Source organism: Electrophorus electricus, chromosome 7 (genome assembly GCF_041902795.1).
Source record: "Electrophorus electricus isolate QZ-2024a chromosome 7, ASM4190279v1, whole genome shotgun sequence".
Taxonomy (NCBI): Eukaryota; Metazoa; Chordata; class Actinopteri; order Gymnotiformes; family Gymnotidae; genus Electrophorus; species Electrophorus electricus.
The window spans coordinates 20,810,001-20,824,321 of record NC_137503.1 but is presented as its reverse complement, the minus strand read 5'-3'; the positions used below and the strand labels follow the sequence as shown (position 1 = coordinate 20,824,321).

Here is a 14,321-nt window from a genome sequence, read left to right as displayed (position 1 = left end):
GTAGTGTATAAAAGCTAGAGAACAGAGTTGCAATGTACTTATTGCAAAGAATACAACAGATTGTCTTTACTTAAAATCAAATCTTTGAAAGATTCTTCTCATCATTTACATTTTAGACTAAAGTAGAATATCTTGACCAGAAACAGTGTTTAAGGCAATTACAGTGCTTTGAAAAGCTGTTTCTTAGTCTATAAAAGGTAGAGAACAGAGTTGCAATGTACTTATTGCAAAGAAAGCAACAGATTGTATTTACTTAACATCAAATATTTGAAAGATTCTTCCCATCATTAATATTTTAGTCTAATGTAGACTCTCTTGACCTGACACATTGATAAAGGCGATTACAGTTCTTTGAAAAGGTTTTTCGTTGTGTATAAAAGCTAGAGAAAAGAGTTGCAATGTACTTATTGCAAGGAATACAACAGATTGTCTTTACTTAAAATGAAATCTTTCAAAGATTCTTCCCATCATTTATGTTTTAGTCTAAAGTAGAATCTCTTGACCTGAAACAGTGTTTAAGGCGATTACAAACCTTTGAAAAGCTGTTTCTTAGTGTCTAAAAGCTAGAGAACAGAGTTGCATTGTACTTATTGCAAAATATACAACAGATTGTCTTTACTTAAAATCATATCTTTGAAAGATTCTTCCCATCATTTATATTTTAGTCTAATGTAGAATCTCTTGACCTGAAACAGTGTTTAAGGTGAATACAGTGCTTTGAAAAGCTGTTTCTTAGTGTATAAAAGCTAGAGAACAGAGTTGCAATGTACTTATTGCAAAATATACAACAGATTGTCTTTACTTAAACTCATATATTTGAAAGATTCTTCCCATCATTAATATTTTAGTCTAATCTAGACTCTCTTGACCTGAAACATTGATTAAGGCGATTAAAGTGCTTTGAAAAGGTTTTTCATAGTGTATAAAAGCTAGAGAACAGAGTTGCAATCTACTTATTGCAAGGAATACAACAGATTGTCTTTACTTAAAATGAAATCTTTCAAAGATTCTTCCCATCATTTATGTTTTAGTCTATTGTAGAATCTCTTGATCTGAAACAGTGTTTAAGGCGATTACAGTGCTTTGAAAAGCTGTTTTATAGTGTATAAAAGCTAGAGAACAGAGTTGCAATGTACTTATTGCAAAGTATACAAGAGATTGTCTTTTTAATTTAAAATCAAATCTTTGAAAGATTTTTCCCATCATTTATATTTTAACCTAAAGTAGAATCTCTTGATCTGAAACAGTGTTTAAGGCGATTACAGTGCTTTGAAAAGCTGTTTCTTAGTGTATAAAAGCTAGAGAACAGAAATCAAATGTAGTTATTGCAAAGAATAACAGAGATTGTCTTTACTTAAAATCAAATCTTTGAAAGATTCTTCACATCATTTATATTTTAGTCTAAAGTAGAATCTCTTGATCTGAAAATTTGTTTAAGGCGATTACAAAGCTTTGAAAAGCTTTTACATAGTCTATAAAAGCTAGAGAACAGAGTTGCAAAGTACTTATTGCAAAGAAAGCAACAGATTGTATTTACTTAACATCAAATATTTGAAAGATTCTACCCATCATTAATATTTTAGTCTAATGTAGACTCTCTGGACCTGACACATTGATAAAGGCGATTACAGAGTTTTGGAAAGGTTTTTCGTTGTGTATAAAAGCTAGAGAACATTGTTGCAATGTACTTATTGCAAGGAATACAACAGATTGTCTTTACTTAAAATGAAATCTTTAAAAGATTCTTCCCATCATTTATGTTTTAGTCTAAAGTAGAATCTCTTGACCTGAAACAGTGTTTAAGGCGATTACAAAGCTTTGAAAAGCTGTTTCTTAGTGTCTAAAAGCTAGAGAACAGAGTTGCAATGTACTTATTGCAAAATATACAACAGATTGTCTTTACTTAAACTCATATATTTGAAAGATTCTTCCCATCATTAATATTTTAGTCTAATGTAGACTCTCTTGACCTGAAACAGTGTTTAAGGCGATTACAAAGCTTTGAAAAGCTGTTTCTTAGTGTCTAAAAGCTAGAGAACAGAGTTGCAATGTACTTATTGCAAAATATACAACAGATTGTCTTTACTTAAAATCATATCTTTGAAAGATTCTTCCCATCATTTATATTTTAGTCTAAAGTAGAATCTCTTGATCTGAAAATTTGTTTAAGGCGATTACAAACCTTTGAAAAGCTTTTACATAGTCTATAAAAGCTAGAGAACATAGTTGCAAAGTACTTATTGCAAAGAAAGCAACGGATTGTCTTTACTTAAAATCAAATATTTGAAAGATTCTACCCATCATTAATATTTTAGTCTAATGTAGACTCTCTTGACCTGAAACATTGATTAAGGCGATTAAAGTGCTTTGAAAAGGTTTTTCATAGTGTATAAAAGCTATAGAACAGAGTTGGAATGTACTTATTGCAAAGAATACAAAATATTGTCTTCACTTAAATTCAAATCTTTGAAAGATTCTTCCCATCATTTACCTTTTAGTCTAATGTAGAATCTCTTGACCTGAAATAGTGTTTAAGGCGATTACAAAGCTTTGAAAAGCTTTTACATAGTGTATAAAAGCTAGAGAACAGAGTTGCAGTGTAGTTATTGCAAGGAATACAACAGATTGTCTTTACTTAAAATCAAATCTTAGAAAGATTCTTCCCATCATTTACATTTTAGTCTAATGTAGGATCTCTTGACCTGAAACAGTGTTTAAGGCGATTACAGTGCTTTGAAAAGCTTTTACATAGTGTATAAAAGATAGAGAAGAGTGTTGCAATGTACTTATTGCAAAGAATACAAAAGATTGTCTTTAGTTAAAATGAAATCTTTCAAAGATTCTTCCCATCATTTATGTTTTAGTCTAATGTAGGATCTCTTGATCTGAAACAGTGTTTAAGGCGATTACAGGGCTTTGAAAAGCTGTTTCATAGTGTATAAAAGCTAGAGAACAGAGTTGCAATGTACTTATTGCAAAGTATACAAGAGATTGTCTTTAGTTAAAATGAAATCTTTCAAAGATTCTTCCCATCATTTATGTTTTAGTCTAATGTAGGATCTCTTGAACTGAAACAGTGTTTAAGGCGATTATAGTGCTTTGAAAAGCTTTTACGTAGTGTATAAAAGCTAGAGAACAGAGTTGCAATGTACTTATTGCAAAGAATACAACAGATTGTCTTTACTTAAAATCAAATCTTTGAAATATTCTTCCCATCATTTATGTTTTAGTCTAATGTAGAATCTCTTGATCTGAAACAGTGTTTAAGGCGATTACAGGGCTTTGAAAAGCTGTTTCATAGTGTATAAAAGCTAGAGAACAGAAATCAAATGTAGTTATTGCAAAGAATTCAAGAGATTGTCTTTACTTAAAATCAAATCTTTGAAAGATTCTTCACATCATTTATATTTTAGTCTAATGTAGAATCTCTTGACCTGAAACAGTGTTTAAGGTGAATACAGTGCTTTGAAAAGCTGTTTCTTAGTGTATAAAAGCTAGAGAACAGAGTTGCAATGCACTTATTGCTAAGTATACAAGAGATTGTCTTCACTTAAAATCATATCTTTGAAAGATTCTTCCCATCATTTATATTTTAGTCTAAAGTAGAATCTTTTGACCTGAAACAGTGTTTAAGGCGATTACAAAACTTTGAAAAGCTTTTTTATAGTATATAAAAGCTAGAGAACAGAGTTGCAAAGTACTTATTGCAAAGAAAGCAACAGATTGTCTTTACTTAACATCAAATATTTGAAAGATTCTACCCATCATTAATATTTTAGTCTAATGTAGACTCTCTTGACCTGATACATTGATAAAGGCGATTACAGTGCTTTGAAAAGGTTTTTCGTTGTGTATAAAAGCTAGAGAATAGAGTTGCAATGTACTTATTGCAAGGATTACAACAGATTGTCTTTACTTAAAATGAAATCTTTCAAAGATTCTTCCCATCATTTATGTTTTAGTCTAAAGTAGAATCTCTTGACCTGAAATAGTGTTTAAGGCGATTACAAAGCTTTGAAAAGCTGTTTCTTAGTGTCTAAAAGCTAGAGAACAGAGTTGCAATGTACTTATTGCAAAATATACAACAGATTGTCTTTACTTAAACTCAAATATTTGAAAGATTCTTCCCATCATTAATATTTTAGTCTAAAGTAGAATATCTTGACCAGAAACAGTGTTTAAGGCAATTACAGTGCTTTGAAAAGCTGTTTCTTAGTGTATAAAAGCTAGAGAACAGAGTTGCAATGTACTTATTGCAAAGTATACAAGCGATTGTCTTCACTTAAAATCATATCTTTGAAAGATGCTTCCCATCATTTATATTTTAGTCTAAAGTAGAATCTGTTGATCTGAAAATTTGTTTAAGGCGATTACAAAGCTTTGAAAAGCTTTTACATAGTCTATAAAATATAGAGAACAGAGTTGCAAAGTACTTATTGCAAAGAAAGCAACAGATTGTCTTTACTTAAAATCATATATTTGCAAGATATTTCCTATCATTAATATTTTAGGGTAATGTAGACTCTCTTGACCTGAAACATTGATTAAGGCGATTAAAGTGCTTTGAAAAGGTTTTTCATAGTGTATAAAAGCTAGAGAACAGCGTTGCAATGTACTTCTTGCAAAATATACAACAGATTGTCTTTACTTAAACTCAAATATTTGAAAGATTCTTCCCATCATTAATATTTTAGTCTAATGTAGACTCTCTTGACCTGAAACATTGATTAAGGCGATTAAAGTGCTTTGAAAAGGTTTTTCATAGTGTATAAAAGCTAGAGAACAGAGTTGCAATGTACTTATTGCAAAGAATAAAAAATATTGTCTTCACTTAAATTCAAATCTTTGAAAGATTCTTCCCACCATTTACATTTTAGTCTAATGTAGACTCTCTTGACCTGACACATTGATAAAGGCGATTACAGTGCTTTGAAAAGGTTTTTCGTTGTGTATAAAAGCTAGAGAACAGAGTTGCAATGTACTTATTGCAAGGAATACAAGATTGTCTTTACTTAAAATGAAATCTTTCAAAGATTCTTCCCGTCATTTATGTTTTAGTCTAATGTAGAATCTCTTGACCTGAAATAGTGTTTAAGGCGATTACAAAGCTTTGAAAAGCTTTTACATAGTGTATAAAAGCTAGAGAACAGAGTTGCAGTGTAGTTATTGCAAGGAATAAAACAGATTGTCTTTACTTAAAATCAAATCTTAGAAAGATTCTTCCCATCATTTACATTTTAGTCTAATGTAGGATCTCTTGACCTGAAACAGTGTTTAAGGCGATTACAGTGCATTGAAAAGCTTTTACATAGTGTATAAAAGATAGAGAAGAGTGTTGCAATGTACTTATTGCAAAGAATACAAAAGATTGTCTTTAGTTAAAATGAAATCTTTCAAAGATTCTTCCCATCATTTATGTTTTAGTCTAATGTAGGATCTCTTGAACTGAAACAGTGTTTAAGGCGATTATAGTGCTTTGAAAAGCTTTTACGTAGTGTATAAAAGCTAGAGAACAGAGTTGCAATGTACTTATTGCAAAGAATACAACAGATTGTCTTTACTTAAAATCAAATCTTTGAAATATTCTTCCCATCATTTATGTTTTAGTCTAATGTAGAATCTCTTGATCTGAAACAGTGTTTAAGGCGATTACAGGTCTTTGAAAAGCTGTTTCATAGTGTATAAAAGCTAGAGAACAGAAATCAAATGTAGTTATTGCAAAGAATTCAAGAGATTGTCTTTACTTAAAATCAAATCTTTGAAAGATTCTTCACATCATTTATATTTTAGTCTAATGTAGAATCTCTTGACCTGAAACAGTGTTTAAGGTGAATACAGTGCTTTGAAAAGCTGTTTCTTAGTGTATAAAAGCTAGAGAACAGAGTTGCAATGTACTTATTGCAAAGTATACAAGCGATTGTCTTCACTTAAAATCATATCTTTGAAAGATGCTTCCCATCATTTATATTTTAGTCTAAAGTAGAATCTGTTGATCTGAAAATTTGTTTAAGGCGATTACAAAGCTTTGAAAAGCTTTTACATAGTCTATAAAATATAGAGAACAGAGTTGCAAAGTACTTATTGCAAAGAAAGCAACAGATTGTCTTTACTTAAAATCATATATTTGAAAGATTCTTCCCATCATTAATATTTTAGGGTAATGTAGACTCTCTTGACCTGAAACATTGATTAAGGCGATTAAAGTGCTTTGAAAAGGTTTTTCATAGTGTATAAAAGCTAGAGAACAGAGTTGCAATGTACTTATTGCAAAGAATTAAAAAGATTGTCTTCACTTAAATTCAAATCTTTGAAAGATTCTTCCCACCATTTACATTTTAGTCGAATGTAGACTCTCTTGACCTGACACATGCCTGACTGGCATCTTTGTAAATACATTTTTTTTTTGTGTTCTAGGTAAGGCGGACAAGCCTCCCATAGCAAATGCTGGGCCAGACCTGGTGGTCAGGCCTGGTCATCTTGTCACTCTCAATGGAATTGAGAGCTGGGATGACAAAAAGATCATTAGCTACAAATGGGAACTTCTCAGTGGAAACAACTCTGTAGTGACAGAGGTATGTTTGCATGTTAGCTAAACAAGCATTTTAATGTCATCAGGTGGTCTGAATCAAGATATTAAGGTGTAGACCGATATCTAGAAAATCTGAGTTGTGAAAGATGAATATCTGATTTTCTAAATGTATAGGTTTTACATTTTTACATGTTTACATTTTTATCCATGGGTGAGTGTAAGAATATTCCTGGTTCTGTATGCTCTAATTTTCAGGTAGTGAACATGTGTATAATGGCCAATCTAGACCATTTTTTTTTCTTACTGGATTTGGACCTTCAGGCAAAGCTTATTCATGAATTTAGTTCTTGGTGAACATTGCCTTTTATTTAAAAAAAAAAGTCTTCTCAGAGCATATTACATTTATTCAATGATTCTATGACCTGACCTGGTTTTCTACAGAAAACAAATCTGCCAGATCAGCTGGTGTTGTCCAACCTACAGTCTGGAGTTTACAACTTCCAGCTTAAAGTCACTGATTCAGCTGATCAGTCAGACGCAACATCAGTCACTGTGCTAGTTCTTTCAGTGGAACAGTCTGAGCGTGAGTATTTACACTCCAGTTTTTATGCTCTTTATTTTTCTGTATGTTAGTGTTAGTAGCTTTGCTTAAAAACAGAACGTTTACAACAACTTCATATACAGGAATTTTCTCCCTTCAGTGACAAGCACACAAACATCTCCTCAAAGATGTCAGTGCAGATTATTTGTTAGCTGCAAATAAACAACAAAGTGACGTTAGAGTAGCTTCTAATTATCTAGCCAAGTTGCTGTTTGGGCATGTAAAAATCTTCCCCTCCCATCCTGTATGGGTAGAACAGGTTTGACATGTTGCAGTGTATTTAGAAACCTTTGTTTCAAAACTTGTGTTGTGGGGTACAAAAAGTGTCATATCACACCCCCAAAACAGAAATTGGTACAGATTGATGACCTCACAGTATTTCATCTGTTGGTTAGAATTGGGTGGAACTGCACACTAGTGTGGCATCAGAGAGCTTGAGATGTAAACAAAGAAGGTATAGCAGGAAACAATGAGCAAAGATGTATTGTGAACTTTGGCCTTAATGAGTAAGAGAATTTGACTTTGCTGTTTGCAGAGCTTTGCTGTTCATAAATCTTAAAATGATTGTTATCAAAAAACCCAAAATGAATGTGGACATGTAGACAAATTGCAGGTTTATTCACTGCTTCACCAAGCAATTCATGCAATTGGGCCTATTTGTTACATGCAATTGAACCTAACTGAAAGGGAATATCTTACAACAAACTCACTTTTCTCAGTATGTGTTTATACAAGAAACTGTGTAATCTTTTGTATGCTCTTACACACACGCACACACACACACACACACACACACACACACACATACACCCACACGCATGTAAAAACTGCTAGTAAATTTCACAGACCATATCTTCTGTTAAAGGTTAATCAGTTCTTGTTGGCTTTAATTTGAAATACTTCAGTAAAAGTTACTTTTTAACACCCTGATTCAAATATTTTTTAAATGCTCCATCTTAGTAGATTTTACTCAAACAATGAAGAATGACATTAAGCTTTTTAAAGTGTATGAGGCTTTTAAAAATGTACAAGCATTTGAAGAAATTTAAAATGCACACTGCAGGTTTTTACACACTAGTCCTAGTCATATCGTAACAATGCATTAGTAATGTTTACTTGTCAAGTATTTTTATATTATAATATTAGGTTTTTAATCTGTTGATAACAAAGAGTTCCATATATTTATATGAACAAAAGCCACTAACATGACAAGATTATAACGACTTCTTTTATTGGAATGTATTCTCCCACCAATAGAAAAAAATAATAGTTAAAAGTTTGGTTGAAAGGAGAAAGGAGAAAATTAAGAGTATGGAGAAAAAAATGACATCTTTCAAACTGTTTCTGAACTCTCACTCAGTACTTAAAAAGCAAATACAATGTGTAAAAGTGTAAGTATTAAGTCTTGATCTATGTGCACAACTTACACTTTCATAACCAGTTTTCTTGGCAAAGATAAAGAGTTGGTGAGCATCTTGACACCTAGGGAAGGAAAAAAAAATATATGTGTGAATTTGTAGGTGGGTTTGTACAGTATTTGAAGGTTAATCATGTTTGTATGTCTTCAACCTACCTTAGTCAAATGATGAGAAATGATAAGAGAATTGTGGAATGCATAGATTGTCCAGCTATTACTGCTAAAGCAATGTACACAGTATGAATTATGAGAATCTAGAATAACAAATTAAATTTAGGACATTTTAGGAGCTTCAACTAAACTGCAAACCAAAGGCATTGCACATATTTTGCATCCATCCAGTTGTACTCATATCTAAACGAAACAACAGTATTATGTTGGTATGTGAAAATAAATATTAACAAGGCAAATATGCTCAATTTAGCAACCCATTGTAGAGTTGTAGGTGTCACTAATGAAATATGTGTTGATCATCTTAGCATCTACCTACTGAATAATCAGCTGGTGTTGCTTATCATTTCTCTTTCTTTCACATATGCACACAGGCATATCATTAACTTTAGAGAATGAGAGGGCTCAAAGTGGAGTTTGGGTTATTGTAATTTAATGTAATTTTAAGCTCACTATCAACCATGAGGTCAAAAAGCTAAAGGGGACCTGAGAGCTAACTTAGTTTATTAATCCTCTAGTAATATTATACATACTACACATATTACATATTAGTAATGGTCCAGTATAATATTTCTTAGGACTAATACAAGTACCTGCTTACCGATTTTCAGTTATCTACAAGCATCCGCTCGCCAGAAATCCCACACTAAAGACACTATGTTTTTCGAGTAAATTTCAACAACATGCCTGTCCTTTTAGTGGCCTTTTAAAACATTTTTCCGGAATAAGATAACTTCAGATTTTGTCATAGAAAATTCAATTACAATCAAAACAACTGTGTGACATGTTTAGATGGTATATAGAATGTTAGTAAAGTTCTTTCATTGTGTGCTCACTTCTTTGCGTAAAAACATGCATTCGGTTCCTTAGTAAGTAAACCTAAACTACGTAAACCTTTGGTTAACAGAAAATGCACATTACTGACGTAAAAGCGTTCCTGAATAGAGCATTAGACCCCCCTTTTTCTATTTTAGATTGATTTCTATTGGCCATTGCAGCGCCATTGTCTTCGAGTGACAGCAATTCTCACCTATGTGTGGAAGGGGAAGTGGGCGGGAGGATAACTAACATTTACTTCCAGGCATTTCCAAGTGTTTCCAGGGCAAGCGGCGTGATTAGCAGCTGTTTCATCATATAGAGGAGGCTTAGACGAAAATGTAGACCCGCCCCCCCCCAGTTGCCTGATTTAGTCATCCCTTTAATGTTTAAAGGTCTGCGCACCGTGTGCTGTCAGTGCTTCAGTGTTAACAGATATCCTAGCGCATCGGTTTGACGCTGTTTGGCGAAACTCGTACAACCATAAGAATGATTTGATCACCAATACTTTTGGACATCATGGAAAGGAAGAGGCTTATTTTAGCTGAAATTTATGTGGAGTTGTTTGGGTGCTGCTAGCACAGATTATCTTAGCTGCTAGCATGGACCAGCTTCGAGGTTTGCATAGCAAATAAGTGGATGTTTCCATTCACTGCTGGAAAAATTCAGTCCTGCTACAAATCGTAAGTATAAATGAGAAAGTATACCATTTCTTTACAGTATTACAGCATTTACAGTATTTTCCCCAACATTTACAGTATTAGCTACAGTATTTTCCCTTAATGATGTTAACAATGATGCTATGAAGCTAATATTGTTGTAGAACTTACTAAAGTAACTTACTGTGATGTTTCCAAAAGAAACATGCAAACTTGATGTATAGTGATTAATGACTTTGTGTGCATTTGGAGAGGTTTTTGGACACTTCGGAGAAGTCTAGGACACCTAGTGGAAAACATTGAGTAGCTAGTTAGTCATTTCATGTATATGCTCAAAACTGTTCAATATATTACACAAGACCCTGGTGAATCAGAAAATGCAGAGTATAAGTGAAAATTAATTTCCAGCATCAATAGACACATTATACACCAAAAAAATCAAAGGCGTTTTATGTTTTTTTTGACATTTTCTTCTGTATTAGATGAGCTCAAATGGAACCTAAATGATGGACAAATAAGCCTGAATGTGAATGGATGTCTAGTCCCAAGTGTCTATTTCAATTTGAATCATGAATGATCATTGTGCTATGTGTACAATTTCAGATACCCAGTGTTAAATTGAACAAGTACAAATCGTTCAAAAAAGAGTTTAAAAATTTTGGTGCATTAAGAGCAGTCTAGGTCCTTTGTGAAGTTTTCAACTGCAATTCTGACATCTTATAGATAATGGACATTAGAGATTAGTTTCTCAAATGCAGCTAATCATTGAGGCTTTTCACAATTCATTCTGGATTTTGCTTGCAGTCAAAATAGCAAATGCAGATCAGGCTTAATTTTCTTAGGGTGTGGTAAACCATCCAACTTGATGTTTATTTCTGAAATACATTGGCGATATAATCCATGAAGCATAATAGCATAAGATGAAAAAAAAAAAAAATAGCATAATCTGCAAATATGGTGGCCATTTCCTAAATCCTATAAGATACTCATATATCTAATATATACTAGGGAATAACATTTCTGATTGCTTTTAACTTGCTGTAAATGTATACATTTACAGCAAGTTAAAGTTAAAATCAAAAAGAAACTTTCATTATGTGTTATCTTGCCATCCAATGGTGAACATTAGAGGATGGTTTCAAGATTTCTTCCTGTTACTTTCAGGCATTGTTTCTCTGTTGTCTTGGCTTGGCTTGATCATTAGGGGCCTAATCATGGATATCAAAAAAAAAAAAATTAATTTTTTTTTATTACTTCCATTAAACAATTCACATTATTTGCAACTGTGGCTGACTCTAATGTTTCAGCATAGGATGATTTTGGAATGAGAATGAGTTGGTTCCTCTGTATAAGTGCATTGTAGAATGGGCTACACATACGTTTCGTAAGGAGTTGAATGTAACTGTTACTATCAGATTCAGATATTCTCCATCTTATTTGTTAAGATGTAACTCTGTACAGATTAGAGTGAATATTAGTTGTATTTGCAGGCTAAGGAACCAAATGATGATGATCACATTATTAATGAACCATGAGACATTTTTAAGAATGATTGGGCCAGATTCATAAAACCTGACAATAACTGTTACACCATGCAAAATGTGTAAAATTATATTTATTTCCTATTCATAAAGTCAGCTTGGCAACAATTAGTGTACCGGTGTCAGTTTATGGTATATGGTAAATTCACCTCTGCCTAAGGTGAAAGCCAATCAAAATCATTGAGGCCATACCATATACAAACCTCATATAGTATTTGTCAGCCAAGAAACAGATGACTGACTAACCACAGTAGTACAAGTTGTCTGTTGTATGAAAATTATGCATCTGTAGCCTTCACCAAGATGGGAACTGTATGTTGCACTGAGTTATTGACTTCTAAATCATGGCAGAGCAGCAAAAGGTTCTCTCTCCTATAGGTCTTTATAGTTTCTTCCTCTGTAAACAATCCACATGTATCAATCAGCATGTGTGTTAGTGCAGTGCTATTTGCTGTTATGCATTGGAAAAATGGTTTCTGTGAAGGAAAGATCAGGTGACTGATACCACCTGTTGTTTGTTTTGACAATTTTTTTCTCTGTACATGCTTCTACACGTGAAGTTCCTTTTTGCCTTTGTGTCTAAATAGCAAAATGAGAGATACAGAAATGTAATTAAGAACAGAAAAGAACTGCAAACAGTTGGTCATTTTAGCCATTCCAAAGAATTCAAATACTGCATCAAGGTTTTTAAGTATCAGCATGTAGTGGAGTACATTCATCAATATTCTTCACTGTATTTGTATTATTTTATATTTACTACTAGTTCAGTGTTTGACCCCCAAAAAAGATGGTCCCTGTCGAGGATCCTTCTCTCGCTGGCACTACAATGCTGCATCCAACAGATGTGAGGAGTTCACTTTTGGAGGCTGCAAGGCAAACAAAAACAACTACCTCTCTCACCAAGAATGCTCTGATGCATGTAATGGCACCTCAGGTAATAGAAATCCCAAAAGTTTTGGTTCTTTCTAAGTGACAAGGTGGATAACCTTTTGCCTTGCAGTAAGATTTAATGTAATACAAACTAACTGCCCTATTCTAACCTGTTATCTGTTTTGACTGGCTATAGTGTATTTAACAGTGAGATTCGCTTTTTCTATCAGCGAATGACAATTATTGTTATTTATTTGTAGGGACTCTGGAAGGGAGGAAAATTCAGGTATTCACTGAAGGTAATTTTTTATTTTATGCCTTTTAAATAGGTGCAATCTTGTCACCACAGTTGCTAAGAGTTGTAGCAGTCTGTAGTGAGTGACAGAGTTGAATACTACTGAAAAATGTTTGAGTAGCAAATGAAGTAAAGACAAGAAATAGGACAGGACTATAAAAATGTATATAGTCAGGGACAGTCAAAAATGCAAGGACAAACACATTTAAGGACATTGTAAGAACAAATGCATTCTAAGGCATTGCAACAAACACAAAAAGACAACAGGTGTAAGTACTGCTTAGTAATGAAAGTGAAACATGGAGGAGATGTTAATTAGAAGAGGGCGCTGGAGATGTACAACTCACACAGTGTGACATACACTACAAGTATGTGTAACTGTACCTGATATTTTCTTTATCTGCATTTGTGAACTATAGTGTGTAGCTCACCTTGTAGGGAGGGCCAGTTCACCTGCTCCAACGGCTGCTGCTTGGAAAAGGGTTTGGAGTGTGATGGCCAGAGGCACTGCAGTGACAACTCAGATGAGGAAAGTTGCCAGCACTGTGAGATCTACTGCACCTATACCCTCAGATTTTTACTGTGGATATGAATTACTATAAAAAGTTAATTTGGAATGAGTAGTTCTACTTCAAATTTGAAAATGACCCCCCGTTTTCATTGTTGTTAATTAACGTTTTTTGTTATGTTAGTGAACAGTTCCCTTGCCCAGTTACTGAATATTGACATGAATGAAGAGAAAGGTGAGTTTTATAAGAGGGGGAATTATTTAAAATGTCATTTACATTTTACATTTAGCTGGTAGTTTCATCACAGTTGAGTAACTTGTAAGTTATAATTTCATTATCCAAATTCATACAAAATTGGGTTTTTAATCATTATTTAAAGCTCAGTTCTGCATTGCCTGTGGAACAGAATTGAATAAATGGTTAAAAAAAAAGGCAAAATATGTCTTCTTTCTAAAACACCTGACTAACTGGTAACATCGCTGGTGACTGCTATCATCAAGTTGTCCCCTGCTGCAGCCTGCGTTGCTGTTAAATATAGATTAAATATAGATTGGTTTCTAGTGTCATGTAAAGATATGATTCATTGTGAAGTGTCTATTGGTTGTTCCAGCGCGCTGTGTGGATCCCCCGATCACAGGCCCCTGCAGAGCCAGTATGCCACGCTGGTACTATGACCCCCTCAACCTCAAGTGTCATCGTTTCATCTATGGAGGCTGTAGTGGCAATAAAAACAATTTTGACAAGAAGGACACCTGTATGAAGGCCTGCTCGGATGTTACAGGTTTAAGGGGTTCAGCATCAAATATACAATCATTTAAATTATGTTAGTATATTTGAATATATTCTAATATATGTTAAATGTATGTTTTTTTGTTTGTTTGTTTGTTTTTTGTTTTTTTATTAAGAAAAAGAT

The 14,321-nt window shown here is 33.3% G+C and overlaps 1 protein-coding gene across 1 annotated transcript in view; it reads left to right on the top strand.

Moving 5' to 3' along the window:
• LOC145658690 (kunitz-type protease inhibitor 1-like) overlaps window positions 1-14,321 on the top strand; it is a 71,046-nt gene that overhangs the window by 55,018 nt on the left and 1,707 nt on the right. The window contains exons 2-9 of the mRNA XM_081717115.1: window positions 6,415-6,572; window positions 6,971-7,112; window positions 12,498-12,668; window positions 12,865-12,903; window positions 13,319-13,444; window positions 13,592-13,642; window positions 14,019-14,189; window positions 14,314-14,321. The exon at window positions 14,314-14,321 is cut by the window's right edge and continues 52 nt beyond it. Coding sequence (XP_081573241.1) covers window positions 6,415-6,572; window positions 6,971-7,112; window positions 12,498-12,668; window positions 12,865-12,903; window positions 13,319-13,444; window positions 13,592-13,642; window positions 14,019-14,189; window positions 14,314-14,321 — 866 coding nt within the window. The remainder of the gene's footprint in view (window positions 1-6,414; window positions 6,573-6,970; window positions 7,113-12,497; window positions 12,669-12,864; window positions 12,904-13,318; window positions 13,445-13,591; window positions 13,643-14,018; window positions 14,190-14,313) is intronic.